The 14,428-nt window shown below is 52.0% G+C and overlaps 6 protein-coding genes across 6 annotated transcripts; 3 read left to right on the forward strand and 3 right to left on the reverse strand.

Moving 5' to 3' along the window:
- Nucleotides 1-154: 154 nt before the first annotated feature.
- On the reverse strand, nt 155-1,379 carry UHO2_07230 (uncharacterized protein; the record flags this gene model as incomplete). The annotated part of the gene is made up of 3 exons (XM_041555046.1): nt 155-478; nt 570-764; nt 873-1,379. The coding sequence occupies 3 exons, from the start codon at nt 1,377-1,379 to the stop codon at nt 155-157; spliced, it is 1,026 nt and encodes a 341-aa protein (XP_041410980.1).
- An 823-nt stretch (nt 1,380-2,202) lies between these two features.
- Nucleotides 2,203-4,119, reverse strand: UHO2_07231 (uncharacterized protein; the record flags this gene model as incomplete). Its single annotated transcript, XM_041555047.1, has 1 exon — nt 2,203-4,119. One exon carries the CDS (start codon nt 4,117-4,119, stop codon nt 2,203-2,205), a length of 1,917 nt encoding a protein of 638 aa, XP_041410981.1.
- A 635-nt stretch (nt 4,120-4,754) lies between these two features.
- Nucleotides 4,755-6,262, forward strand: UHO2_07232 (putative ERG26 - C-3 sterol dehydrogenase (C-4 decarboxylase); the record flags this gene model as incomplete). Its single annotated transcript, XM_041555048.1, has 2 exons — nt 4,755-6,098; nt 6,215-6,262. The coding sequence occupies 2 exons, from the start codon at nt 4,755-4,757 to the stop codon at nt 6,260-6,262; spliced, it is 1,392 nt and encodes a 463-aa protein (XP_041410982.1).
- Nucleotides 6,263-6,982: 720 nt separating this feature from the next.
- UHO2_07233 (uncharacterized protein) lies at nt 6,983-8,359 on the forward strand (the record flags this gene model as incomplete). Its single annotated transcript, XM_041555049.1, has 1 exon — nt 6,983-8,359. One exon carries the CDS (start codon nt 6,983-6,985, stop codon nt 8,357-8,359), a length of 1,377 nt encoding a protein of 458 aa, XP_041410983.1.
- Nucleotides 8,360-8,545: 186 nt separating this feature from the next.
- UHO2_07234 (uncharacterized protein) lies at nt 8,546-11,602 on the reverse strand (the record flags this gene model as incomplete). The annotated part of the gene is made up of 1 exon (XM_041555050.1): nt 8,546-11,602. The coding sequence occupies one exon, from the start codon at nt 11,600-11,602 to the stop codon at nt 8,546-8,548; it is 3,057 nt and encodes a 1,018-aa protein (XP_041410984.1).
- Nucleotides 11,603-12,699: 1,097 nt separating this feature from the next.
- Nucleotides 12,700-14,382, forward strand: UHO2_07235 (uncharacterized protein; the record flags this gene model as incomplete). The annotated part of the gene is made up of 1 exon (XM_041555051.1): nt 12,700-14,382. The coding sequence occupies one exon, from the start codon at nt 12,700-12,702 to the stop codon at nt 14,380-14,382; it is 1,683 nt and encodes a 560-aa protein (XP_041410985.1).
- Between the last annotated feature and the right edge of the window lie 46 nt (nt 14,383-14,428).

A 14,428-nucleotide genomic window follows, 5' to 3' on the forward strand; every position in this document is an offset into this window, starting at 1 on the left:
ACCAGGGCTGAGATGAGATGAGATGAGATGAGTGCATTCTGAGTGCATTCATTGATGAGAAACGTAATGAGAACAGGCAGCTACAAGAGGCGAGAGACAGATCGAATCGAGCGAGAGTGAAGATTGGCGGACAAAAACCAACGCCAGGCGGCAATCAGGTGATGGGAACAGGAGTCATAGTGGTCTGCGCAATGCTACCAGCTGTGGGCGGAGCGATGTGAGGATGAGGCATAGTCGTAGCGGTAGTGTTTGCAGTCCTATCATGAACGGGTGCAGAGCCGACACCACCTTGCGAGGCAATTGCTTGATGAGCTTTCTCTTCGAGTCGCCCTCGTTGCTCGTGCTCGACAATGTCGTCCTCCGAGGCCTTGCCCGATTGGAGACGCAAGGCGTTGTAGTCGCAATTGCTTAGCATGGAGAGGAGCAACAAGGCAAAGATAGGCTTGGTGAAGAGGTCCAAGAGACCGTACCAGAGGAACTAGGAGGATTGAAAACAGAGGCAAAGACAAGTTACGGTCAGTAACATGGTTGCCAAGTATGAGGCAAACATCAGGGTTAGAGGTAATCACCTCCTCGCTGACACCGATGGCATTCGCGCCTTCGCTCAAAGCCCAGCAGATGGCGTACATCGGCCAGATGATGGCCAACAGAGTCGAAGCGGCAAGGAACGCACGACCAAAGCCAGCGCCGAGTCGACGAGCTGAGCGCAAGCCGGAGGCAAAGATCTGGTACAGAACGTAGGCCAGCGCGGCACATGCAAAGACCTGTCATGGGAAAAGTTATCGAGAGTGAGACAAGAGATTCCAAGTCAGCAACGAGACTCAAAGTGGCAAGAGTGGAGGAGAAGACGGCGATCGATGCTGAGTACGCACAAAGTAGCCCCACTTATATCCGGATCGGGTCAAAGCACCGAGGAGAGCGGATACAACCATCAACAGGTTGAAGAAGAGGGTGATCAAGATGACGGAAAGAGGCAGAGCGGTGATCAAAAGCAGGCTGAGCAAGAGGAGCGAGCTAGTCAAGAACCAGTCGATGTAGCGACTGTACCAGATCTGGCGAGTTGGGTAGCCGCCAAAGCCGCCACCAAGAGGATTGTTGCGAAGGAACTGGACAGTGACAGGCGTAGAACCGAGATCGCTGGCCATAGAGAACCACGAGATGGTGGAGATGGCGAGAGCGGCAATGAGCAAGTAGTGGAAAGCCCGTCGGTTAGGAGGAACTCTCACGGACCAGATCAAGAGACCAAGAGTGGAAGCTGCCATGAGACAAAAGACGGTCCAGGCCCAGTTGCTACCCCAGCGGCCGAGATGGATGTCTGCATTTGGCGGGTTGACTTGAAGCGCACTGCTGGCAGGCCGTCTGATGAAAGCTGTGTCCATGATGGGGGCAAAGCTGTCAGCGTTGACTGCCTCGGGCTCGGATGGTAATGTCGAGAATTGCGTTGGAGTAGGTGTTTCGTTGGAGTAGGTGTTTTTTCGACGATACTGCGAATGTGGCCAAGGAGGGTGTTCGGTCTGCCTGGCGGAGCGTCTCGCTGGCTTATATATACACGCGTGTAAGTTTGCGGACTGTGATAGTGTGATGCGAAAGATGGAGGCGTGTGTGGCGGTTGAGTGAGTTTGGGTAGTGATGTGACGTTTGCTTGCAAATCACAGTTGTGAAAGCTGAGCTGATCGGCGCTGCCGTTATGGTGCTCCGTGCAGACTGGCTGGTGGAGCGACTAGAGCAACGGCTCATCCGCTTGTCCAGAGCTGGGAGAAGGGCAGGCAGAAGAACCAAGGGATCGCAAGTGTCACTCGCAAAGAGAGCATTCCAGCCGAGCAAGACTGTCGGACAAGCTTCCGATACTGTCATCGGATCTGCCGCTCACCAGAACGGCTTGAGCTGAGTGGACGCCAAGACTGCTGGCTAAGTCGTCGTAGCAACACTGTTGGCTGAGTCGTAGTAGCAAGACTGCAACCACGAAAAGGTCCCCCAGGTAAAAAGCGCTGCCGGCGCTGCAATGCATCTCAACGCCCCATTCCTCCTCTCGGAATAGGAAGCATGTCAGACAACAAGTGCAGACGATGGGAAGAGGACAAGGTAGAGGACATGAGATTGCCATTTGCCAACGTCTATGCCAACGGCGACAGCGATGGATGAGTGATGTGTCAAGGCGCAAGACACGGCTTTGGCATCGAGAGCAGTCGCATTGCCGGCCAACTATGGTGCCTTGCAACGCAAACGCAACTCGACCGCCTCAATCGCATCCTTGAGCTCCTTCGGTCCTGGCTTGGCCGCTACCGCATCAGGTTCAATATCGAGCTTCTCCACCATCCATGCACGTGTAGTGCTTCCGATGACAGCGATGCGTGGATACTTTCTCGAGGTGCTGTTGTTGGACGATCGTCGACCATCTGTAGAAGCGTGAGAGGTCACTGTCGTCTTCGAGTTGACCGTCTCAGTGTCGCCAGAGGGCTTCGACTCTTGTTTGGGTGGCATCCATCTGCGTCTTCTGAACTCTTCCAATGCATAGTTGACACCGCTCGGAGAGAAGAAGACGATCCAATCTGGTCTCGCAATGCGCTGTTTCAAGTTGCTGTTGCCCGCTGTATCGGCATTCTTCGCCTTTAATCGCAGCATCTTGAGCACCGACTCTTCTTCGATCGGATTGATTGCCTCTGGCTCGATTGTAGCAGACGAAGCCATCATCTGTGGTGAGCCGCCAAGCGCTGCAGGAACGCTCAGACTCTCGAGGCGAGTCTTGCTAGCCTCGTTGGGTGTCGCAGACGTCATGGTGCTGACGCCGAGCGGTGTGCCCACCGAAGCAACATGGCTAAGGTTCTGCATCGAGGAGATGGTCGCATTCCCTCCCATGTCTGCTCCAGCTCGGGCACCAAGATTTTCGACACTCGACTTTCGACTGGCAATGGCACTTTTGGGGATGGCACTTTTAGAGATGGCATGGTCGATGGACGTCGTACTACCACCGCTAGGGCGTCTGCTACCTGGAAGACGAGAATACATGCTGCCATGACTCGGCCGTCGACTGGGGGGTCTAGAGACTAGGGAAGGGAGCGTCTTGGCGAGCACTTGACATCCTTCAGCAAAGTGCCGATCTGGAGCTGTCTCGTATACTTGAAGCTCTTCGAAGGCTATTGGACCCGTTGGCGGCGAAGCCTGGGACAGAATATCTGGAATGGTGGAAGCGTTCTTGTCGCCGACAAGATACAGAAGCGGCGGTGCTTGCTCTGCTGTGTGCAGGTCCGAGTTGTGATGCAGGATGCAAGGTGTTGACAAGTGACGGATCACGTATCGAGCCAGGGTCTCTCCTGTCCCTGTAGCTTCTCCTCCCATGACTAGACGTGGTCGCAGCCATGGAGCCAATGGCACTGCGCGAAGCGCTGAAGAGGTGGCAGGACCGACAGCAAAGAAGGGAACGCGGTTCCATTGTGTTGGAGAGCTACTCGAAGTCTTGTTGTTGTTTCGAAGAACCTCCTGAGCTTTCACACCGGCTGAAACGTATGCCTCCACCGCTCTTTGGCTAGTGACGATCATGCCACGGTAGGCGTTGCCATGAACAACTCCTTGGGCAGGAGATCCATACAAGAGACGATCGACGAACCGATCCTGGTTGACAAACTTGTGAGCAAGGATAGGGAAGGAAGTGACGCAGTATTCCATCTCGACCTCCTTGCCGCTCGCATCTGAGGGATAGGAGAGATGATGCGTCATGAGTCGCCGCTGATCCTGGATGAATTTGCCTTTGCGTCTTCCTGTTGGTGAGACTGGTAAAGCTGAAGATGCGGATGCGGATGCGGATGCGGATGCGGATGCTGGCTGATCTGATAAAGATTCAGACTGGTTGGCGGCAGCAGCTTGCTGCGTGAGAGCAGTCTTGATGAGATCAAGTGCACCATTATCAGTGGTGGAAGCTAATGACGACTTGGGCCCTATGGATAGGCTTGGAAGCGGTGTTGAAGCCCCGGACTCGAGCGCGGACGAGGCGAAGGATGGCAGACAGAAGGAGCCAAAAGCGTCATGGTATGGATCTGTGCCTTTGGACATGGACACCGGAGACCTCAAGAGAAGGACCGTGATGGGAGGTGGCGGCTCCTCTATATCTTCTGCGGCCGACATGATTGCGATGCATGTGCTGAGATGGTGGTAGTAGTCTGCTCTCGACACTGTCGGCTTGCTCCCGATTTGCTGAGTGTAAGCGTGGGAAAAGTGGCGGGCGATCCGATATGCGCGCGATTCCAGTCGCAAGGCGGCCGTCGGCTCTTCCGATAGCGACAGTCAGCGCTGAACGCTATCCAGTGACGTTGGAGAGAGAGAGAGAGGAATCAAGATGTGATCAGGGCGAAGGAGTGGTCGATGCTCGAAGAAGAGGGCCTAGGCCATGTGACATTTGGAAAGGTGACAACGCTTTCCATAGCAACAACACTCTCGACAGGCCAAACGCCCAAAAGGTCAAAAGAAACGCAGATGGCCCAAATCCAAAAGAGAAGGCGAACAAGAACAGAGCTCGGTGATTTGTTCCAGCAAAAGCCAAACGGCTCTCTCTCTCTCTCTCTCTCTCTCGCACTCTACGCCTCTCACTCTACGGCTCTCAAAGCCAAAATCAGGCAGATGCGGACAAGCCGACTGATCCCTATCGACGACCAGAAGCAACCAACACCGCCCACCGCCACCGCCACTGCCACTATCATCACCACTACCATCACCACTACCATCGTCGCCAATCCCTTTTCAGCCTTGTAGCATCTGCCGCAATGTCGACATCATCTGCTTCGGGCGAGGCTCACTTCATCATCGGTGGCTCGGGCTTCCTCGGTTCTCGCATCGCTCTTGCTCTTCGTCAACGTGGCGAGAAGTATGTCTCAGTTTTCGATCTCCACGCCGCTCGTCAGCCCATCGAAAAGGTCGACTACTACACCGGCGACATCACCTCAGAAGACTCGCTTCGTAAGGCGCTCATCCAGGTCCGCGACAAGGCCGGTATCGAGTCTGGCGCAAACAAGGGCATCGTCATCTACCACACAGCCAGCCCCGTTGCTGGTCTCGGCCCAGAGATCTACCACAAGGTCAACGTGGTTGGTACACAGACCGTCATTTCTGTTGCCAACAAGTCCGAACTTGCTGTCACAAAGCTCGTCTTCACATCAAGTGCAGGGGTCGTCTACGATGGTAACAGCTTGATCAATGTTGATGAGCGTCTTCCCTACCCCTCAAAGCCTCTTGACGCCTACAATGACACAAAGGCGAAAGCAGAGAAGCTCGTATTGCAAGCCAATGAGAAGCAAGCAGGAAGGCTCAAGACGATAGCTCTCAGGCCAGCAGGTATCTTTGGTATTGGTGACCGACAAGCACTCCCCGGCTTCTTCAACCTCCTCCGAACACGCAAGACTCACTTCCAGATCGGTGACAACCAGAACCTCTTTGATTGGACTTACGTCGACAACGTCGTTCACGCCCACCTCCTTGCCGCTGATAAGCTCGATGCTCCTGGCTACCCTGCTCAGAAGCTCGGCGAGGTCATGATCTCGACAAGAATCCTTGCAGATGACCAGCTCGATTCTGAACGTACCGTCCCCACAAGCGAGGCTCGAAGCGACACTCCCACCGGCTCCACTGACTATGCCCGCAAGCTCACCACCACTCTCAGCCCAGAAACGCTCAAGCACCAACTCAACGTCCGCCCTGTCATCCGCAACAAGTACGACCAGTTCTTCCACTTGATGAACCCAGACATTGCCAGTCCCGGTAACCCGCTCGGTGACCAGACTCCTCTTGTCGAGCAATCCATCCCTGTCGCCGGCGAGGCGTTCTTCATCACTAATGGCCAACCCATTCCCTTCTGGGACTTCCCACGTGCACTGTGGGCCGGCATGGGTCACGTCATGCCACAGGAAAAGGTTTGGAAGATCTCCAAGGAGTGGGGTCTTACTTTGGCGGGTTTGGCAGAGACCTTCTCTTGGTTGACAGGAAGGGAGTCGCAGTTTACAAAGTACAAGGTTACTTACTCGGCAAGCCCGCGTTACTACAACATTGAAAAGGCGCGTAGAGCGCTAGGCTATGCACCCATCGTTAGCGTTGAAGAGGGTATTCGTCGTAGTGTAGAGGCAAGTTCCCCATTCAGAGCGTTTAAAGCGCTTCTCAGTTGTGTGCCCGATACCGATACTGACCCTCTCTGTCTTCTGGTCTCCTACTAATTTCGATTCGGTGATAATAGTGGTGGAAGAGCGAACACCCAGAAGACTTTGTCTCTACCAAGGCTTGATGTTCTTCCCTTCCATCTTAATGTACAGCGACAAAGGCCAAGTTGCCTGTTTACCACTGCTCAACAGCCTATCCGCGGCAAACCCGCGCCACACGCAAGTGTATAGACATGCTCTGGTCAACAAATGTAAAGCTTACGAATGCATATATATATATATATATATCCCTGCGACCCCTTGCGGCGGAGTACTGGAAGCCCACCTTCCGAGCAGCTCAGTCAACGCCACACGCGACTGTCATCTGCTCGTGCCTGAATGTTATCCTGGCGTCATGCATCCGCTTTTGAATGGTTCGGAGACTTTCTTACTTTCGAGTCATTGCGACCGCACATCCATTCGGTATCCCGGCCGGATTCACTGGCAATGAAGATGAGGTTGCCGACACCAACAAGACACACGCAATGTATGGAATCGAGCCAGGTGTTTGTTAGGATCGAAGAGAGCGCTCGGTGGTATCGGTCAATTTTCCGGCCTTGGCGCGTCCACAAAATCGAACCGCTCTCCGTCGGAAAGCGGCACCCCAGAATCTCAGCTCGGCCACTTTATCAACACTCTTTCCTTCCGATTGTCACTCGGACCACCACTTGACCTTTAGCCACAGATAACATATATACTTTCCGCACCTCTTCGCTTTCCCCCTTCCCCCTTCCCCCTCCATCCTCTCCATCCCCCCGATCCCCTCGATCCCCTCCCACTTTGACCACCCTGGCTAGTTTGCGACGATGACTAACCTGGAAGAACGTATAGCAGCGCACCAAAACCAACTCAACTCGACCGCGTTCCCTGGATTCGGTCACGCCCTACGACCGTACTACGGATTCGATGAGAACTACGTACCACTGAACAATGGCTCTTTCGGAGCATGTCCTAACTACGTTCTGGATATCTACAAAGAGTTTCTTCACGAAGCGGAACGTAGACCAGATAGGTTTGTTCGTCTTCAATACCGGCCTTATTTGCAACAGGCACGTAAGGAACTTGCCCAGTTGGTCAAGTGTGATCAGGAGGATCTTGTGCTCGTTCCTAATGCCACTAGTGCAGTTAATGCTGTACTTAGGAGTTTCAATGGTAGGTGGCAGCAGGGGGATGCAATTTTAGTGTACGAGACTATTTATGGAGCTTGTGGTAAGGCGGTTCAGTATATTATAGATAGCAATGAAAGTTTTAAACTTCGAATTGTTAAGGTGCCTCTTTCTTATCCTCTTACTCACGAACAAGTGCTTTCGGCAACTCGAGATGCAATACAACATGCTCGTGCAGAGCAGATTACGATTAAAATCGCAGTCGTCGATGCAATCTCCTCGATCCCGGGAGTAATTGTACCATGGGAACAACTTTGCGCTTTGTTCCGTCAACATTCGATCCTATCTCTAGTGGATGGAGCGCATGCTGTTGGACAAATCCCACTAGACCTTTGCTCGGCAGACCCTGATTTTTTCATCAGCAACTGTCACAAATGGCTCTCATGTCACCGCGGAGTAGCACTACTATACACACCCAAACGAAACCAATCATTAGCACTAGCAATTCCCACATCACACGAATACATTTCACCCAACCTTGCCACCCCCCCAGAATTATTTCCTACAAATGCCACTTCGAACTACGTCAGCAGTTGGGAATGGACAGGAACAATAGATCTAGGAAACTACCTTACCATCCCTTACGCCCTCCAGTTCCGTCGCTGGATGGGTGGAGAAAATGCCATCATGCAATACAACTGCAATCTTGCTCTCAAAGCCGGTACTGCTTTCGCATCAAAACTCGGAAAAAATTCCCACCTAATGCAATTTCCAAACTCCTCCTCCTCCCCCTCCAACCAAAGTCTAACCGCAGCAATGGCTAACATTTCAATCCCCATTGCAACTAGCAATGCCGAGCAGGGCGATGCGAATCAGCTTGCTTTTATCGCAGCAAGTTTACAGACCAAGTTGATGCAGCAGCACGATACTTTTGTCATGTTCTACCCTCATGCTGGTAAGGTCTGGGCTAGGTTGAGTGCTCAAGTATGGTTAGAGGAGCGTGATTTTATTTGGGCTGCAGAGAGGATTGCTGAGTTGTTGCAGCAGCAGGAGTTCCAGCTTAAGCCGAGTGCGTAGAGCTTTAGATCAAGCTTGTTTATACATTCAGTTACTAAGATGCATATGTATACACATTTCAACTCAACCAAAGCCGTGTGCAAAGCGCCTTTGTCGACATTGATCGTGAGAATGTCGCAGCCCGAAGTCTGATGACTGTTCAAAGCTTCTAGTCTTAATCGCCTGCAAGCGAAGGTAAAGCTGCTTTCAGTTTGCAGCCAACAATTTCGCAATCTCCTCATTCGCCTCATCCGTCTTTGTCTCAGTAACCTCGAAGGCCGCTCTGGTACCGGCATTGTTCCTGCCCGGTCTATTTACATGTTGTGTATCAACATTACTCACCCAACCGATTTTCCTCTGGTATGCATCTTTCGACCTATCCAAGAGCTGATGCAAATTTTCGTCGGAAATGATCTGGTCGTTTTCGTCTTTTACCAAAAACACCTGTTCGGACTCGAGTGCCAAGAGTTGGCTAGCGATTTCTTTCAGCTCGTCTTCTTTTTTCTTCTTGCCTGTAGGTAGGGAGGATTGGTAGCCGGCAGGAAGACGGAATTTTCCTTGTTGAATGACGAGGGCTTCCAGTTTTCGCTTGTTTCCGGCACGTTTTAGGATCTTCTGCTCCACTGTATTTGCAGAGACAAGACGGAAGATCAGAACGGGCCGAGTTTGACCGATACGATGAACGCGGTCTTGAGCTTGGAGATCCATCTGTGGGTTCCAATCCGAGTCGTAGAAAATGACCGTGTCTGCTGCGACTAGGTTGATTCCGAGACCACCGGCACGTGTGCTGAGAAGGAAGAGGTTGCATGCATCAGCACCTGTGTCTTCGTTGAATGATTTCATTTGTGATCGACGTTCTTCTTGTGGAGTTGTGCCATCGATTCGGCATGTTCGGAGACCTTTGAACTCGTTCGCCCATTCTTCGATAATGTCGAGCATAGTTGTGAACTGACTGAAGATGAGAACTTTATGACCGCGATTGAATAGTTCATCGAGCAATCGGTTAAGCATGAGCATTTTACCCGAAGCATTGATGAGATCTTTATTAACGACAAGTGTGCCCGAGTCGGTATCGACAGGCCAATCGAAAAGGAAAGGATGGTTGCAGATCTTTCGTGCCTGCATAACGACGTTTTCGAGATGCATATTTTTGATCTGCTTTTGCGCCTCGCGGATCGAGTAGAGCTTGCCTTGTCGTTCAGCTTGGGCGGCGGAGAGCTGTTTGGGACGTTTGTTGAGTTCTTGTTCGAGCTTGTCAAAGTAGGTGTGATCGTTCATGTCGTCGACTTGGTAGTTGACGCCTCGTTTGGCTCGGCGATTGGATTGGTGACGGGGGGTTGAGGCGCCGGAAGCGGTCTGCTGCTCGTCTGTATCGATATGGTAGTCAGCCGAAGAGGAGCGGGAAGTTTTGGTGCTCCCATTCTTGGGTGGACGGCCGCGACCACGCTTTGGCTTCTCTTCTTGCTCTTCGCCGTCGCCTTTGCCGTTGCTGATTTGGGCGTGGATGTCGAGACGCTTGGTGGCGGCAGCCCAAGGGTGTGGAGACTGGTTGCGACTCTGTTCTGCAGAAGCAACACGTGTGGTGGGGAGGGAAGAGGAAGCGGTGTTGACGCCATCCGGGTCGTCGAGAATGTCCTGAATCTCGTTCCATGGCAAACCAGACTTGCGCTCGAGCAACCACCTTCGAATCTCTCCGTTGACAACGGAATTGTAGAGCTCCTTCTGCAGCTCGGTCAATGGAGCATAGAGCAAGTACTCCTTTTTGGGTGGCAGGTCGGTCTCGACATCGTTCTTCAATCGACGAAGCAAGAAAGGCTTCAGGATCTCGTGCAGCTGTGTGATGACCGAGGTGCTGTTCTCCTTGGACAAGATGCGAGACGAACCTTGCTCGTCGTGAATGTCAGAAAAGTCGAACCAAGTCTCAAAGGTAGCCAAGTCGTCAAAGATGTCCGGCAGAATGAAGTTGAGCAGCGACCAAAGCTCGGCGAGGTTGTTGTGTAGCGGTGTACCAGAGAGAATGAGTCGATTGGCACTGCGGTAAGTCTTGAGCTCTCGGATGAGACGACAATTGAGGTTCTTCAGACGGTGACCCTCGTCGACGACGATGAACTTCCATGGATAGTTTGCGAGCCACTTGCGATCACGAATGATGAGCTCGTAGCTGGTGACTACGATAGGGAAGTCATTCTGCTTGTCCTTTTTGCTGGGCATACGGAGACGACGGTCACGGATGAGGCGACGCTCCTCAGGATCTCCGTGATACATGACGGCGGGGATGTCGGGAGTGAAGCGCTGGAACTCGAGGACCCAGTTGTTGATGGTGGAGAGAGGAGCAACGACAAGGAACGGACCCCAGACACCCTTCTCACGAAGATGGGCGAGGAAAGAGATGGTTTGTAGTGTCTTGCCGAGACCCATCTCATCGGCAAGAATACCATTGAGACCGTTCTCGTACAAACTGATGAGCCATTCAAGACCGTCAAGCTGATACTCTCGCATTTTGGCACCAGTGACGAGCTTGGGCTGATTGCGACGTCCACCTTGGTTGTTGCCTGCATCTCGCTTTGTCTCGGAGCTATCGGCATCCTTGTCGTGTGAAGCTTGCGTCTTTGACTTCTTGTTGGCCTGTTCCGCTTGCTGCTTGGCAGCTTCGAGATCATCCTCGTCGAGGAAGCTGGTGACGCTCAGTGGCTCGTCGACTTTACGCTTGCGGGTGTCTCTGCGGCGAGACTCGCGTTCTGCAGTGGTGTTGGATGTGGCAGGTTGTTCATTGCCCGTGGCAGCTGAGCGAGTCTTGCGAGCAGGAGCGGCAGGCTGTGGTTCGGAAGGAGCATCGCCATTGGCCTTTGCAGCGTTGCGACGAGCCTGTTGCTTTGCAGCTGCTTCTGCACGTGCCTTTCGCTCCTTCTCCATCTTCTCGCCCATGATACGAGAATAGACACCCGAACGTTGGAGCAAGAACTTGAGCTTGCTGAACCTTTCTTCATGGATAGCTGGGTCTAGATCTGACTCTGCGGCCTTGCGACCTTTATTGCTAGCGGAGCGAGCCATTGAAGACGAGTCTGCTGCTGCTAAAGTTGGCGTTGAAGTAGCCGTCGTAGTAGAGGCTGGCTGAGAGGAGCAAGGGGAAGGGGCGTAGTCCTGATTATCCGCCTGAGCAGCTGCACGGAGAAGCTGTTCGTCGTGTGAGTCGTCGTCATGGTGACGAGTGTCCTTCCCGTTGGTATGTCCACTGGACGCCTTGTTTGTATGAGCTGCCGCCATGACAGACGGGAGCTTTGAGCGGGGATTGCGCAAGCAAGAGGTGTGGGGTTGAGCGGAAAGCAGTGTCTCTTGTACGCTTTCAACTTCTCCAAGAGCGGGAATGATCGCTCTTCCGCGCGGCAGCTGCGAGCAAGACAAAGCCAAAGAGGATTGAGATGTCCGATCGAGATGGTGAGTGGAAGGAAGCGAAAGAGATTGAGCCAGTGCCAAAGAGGAGACGATGGAAGCGGGAAGGAGAAACCAGTTGAAGAAATGAGATGAAAGAGAGAAAGAAAGAGAGACAGAGAGAGAGAGACAGAGAGAAAGAGAGAACGTCAGAGGCAAGCTAGTTCAAGTGCATCTATTCGTACGAGAAGGTGTCGAGTGGAACTGCGCATTTTGCCTTTTCAGAGTCGCGTTGCAATTCTCTCTTCCGCTACTCGCTACTCTATGCGTCACGTGCCGTATTGCCAAAAACGATGTTAGATCAGAAAGAGCACACACGAGGCTGAAAAACCCCCCCCCCCTTTCACACCTGTCAAGAACTGCTCAACGGACCAGTGAGGTGAGTGCAACTTGTACTTCATCACCATGTGTAGCTGCTTTTTTTTTTTTTTTTTTCCACACCATGTTGCATGTTGCATGTTGCATGTTGCATACCCATGCGTATGTTCCTTCGGAGCTATGATGTGCATGCGGTGCTTTGGTCCTTTCTTGCTTCGAACCGTGCTTTGGGCTGGTCGCTACCCGAATGCGACTCCAGTTTACCAGGGGCCCGTGCGGTGCAGAACAAAAGCGCTTGGCCTCTTCAAGCCACCACTGACTAGTCTCTACTGCAAGCGCTCTATCCTCTCCTTATAGTTCTCATAGCTTGACCAATTGGCCAGAAGGATGGCCCTTTGGTTCTGAATCCTCAGCTCGGCTTGGGCTTTTGGAACCATGGTTTTGCGTGCAAGTCTGCTCCAATGTTGAATGCCGACTGCTTATAAGGCTGTTGTCTTGTCTCTTGGCGCCCCTCTTACTTTTTCCTCCTCCTCCTCCTGTCTACTTTCCTTGTACCTTCATCGCTTTTCTCTTCATCGCTCATTGGGTGTTTCTTCTCATTACAGTTCGCCATCATGTCAGCGGCAATGGTCCCCGACCTGGACGCTCCCACCAGAGCGCTTTCGCTCTTGCGTACTATCACTCCTGATGATATGATCTTCCTCCACCGCGGCCAAACTCAAGAACAGCTAGTCAAGGTACTCTACAACATCATGCATGCACCCCAACCACGCAGAAACCGTATCTGGCTCCTCGCCAGCGAATTCCAAGTGATCGTCACTTTCCTCGTCTGTACGGTCATGCTCATCAAAAAGCGTAGCTTGGGGAAACTATGGATCATCACCAAGAGAGACTCTTGCCACGGAACTTTCTACGTAGCCAACGCGGTTTTCGTTCTCGTTGTCGGCGTTGCAGTTTACCTTGTCGCTTGGGGTGTTACCGCTCTTGTTATTGCTGCCTTTTCTTATGCTCATCTTAGCTCGATGGAGTGGTGGTGGGTGATCCCTCTTCCGTGGGTACCTTTGGTGATTGGTGCCTATGTCAGCATTCATGGTTTTGCGGTGGGATGTAGTCCAGGTTCTCCACTTTGCTCGGTGAAAGCACAACACTCGAACCTTGGTTGCAAGTGGTACTATCTTGCCATTCCAAATTGGCCTGCACTCGTCAATACTACCCTTATCCTCCCCTGTGTTTTGTTCTTCATCAGCGCAATCGGCCTTGTTTCGATGTCGGGTTATCACTATTACCATGCCAAATATCTCGCTAGAAAGCTTCTTTCCCTCGAGATCTTGCATGAGATCCATGCTTTGGCTCATAATAAAGCAAAGCCTTTTACTGGTGACCAACTTGTCGCATCCGATCAACTCATCTACACCGCACGTAGAGTCACAGCGGCTTACTTCGAAAGTCATCGTTATGTTTGCATCAACCTTGCCATCTTCGCAGCTGCATCTTGGGCCCTTTTTATTCCATGCATCATCTATGGTTTGCCCAATATCGTCAGTTTGGTGGATCACGTATGTTCTCGTTACCCGGACCCACTTCCACCCAACTGTACCACATTCTTCCAAAAACTACTTTATCTCATTACCAAAGGCAGACCTTCATCCAGCAATAACTCGGCTCAAATCAACTTGGCGACGTGGAAAATGACGATACTAGCTATCGTCTATGTCAATATTTTGGTCTTTTGCATTCCCGCTTTCGCCTTCGTTCCCATTTATATTGTCGCAGGTTCTTATCCGAAGGGCGTGCTAAACGGCGATATCGTTCCCGTTATGACTACAGCCGTGCTGGCTATTTCTTTGATTACAATTGCCAGCTGTACCTTTTTTGCCTCGTTCTGTACAGTTGCCACCTTGGATCCCTTGTTCAGAGCCGCAATTGGCTTGAACGTGATTAGGACGCAGAATCCAAAAGATATTACCGTGGTCCAACATAGGAGTAGACATGAACAGAAGATCGAACTCGGCTTGACTTCACCAAGCATGTTGGTCAAACAACAGGGACAACTGTCTTTGTCGGGGGTTCAGCAAGTCAAACCGCAAAGCGAAAGGATGGTCGCCTTTAAAGCTTCAATGAGCACGATAACAAGTAGAAAGGTGGATGAGGAGGAGGATAAGGAGGAGGATAGAGAGGAGGATAAGATCCAGTATCCCGATTATCCCAGAGAAGAGATTAGACATTTCCAGGTGCATGGGGCTGAGGAGATGGCCAGTCCGAATAGCGACCTTTCTTTTACAAAGAGTTCCATTTGATCGCCAGTGATGCAGCATGCAGAGCATTTGCATGTGGCAAACGAGG

This window comes from Ustilago hordei, assembly GCF_900519145.1.
Source record: "Ustilago hordei strain Uho2 genome assembly, contig: UHO2_contig_25, whole genome shotgun sequence".
Taxonomy (NCBI): domain Eukaryota; kingdom Fungi; phylum Basidiomycota; class Ustilaginomycetes; order Ustilaginales; family Ustilaginaceae; genus Ustilago; species Ustilago hordei.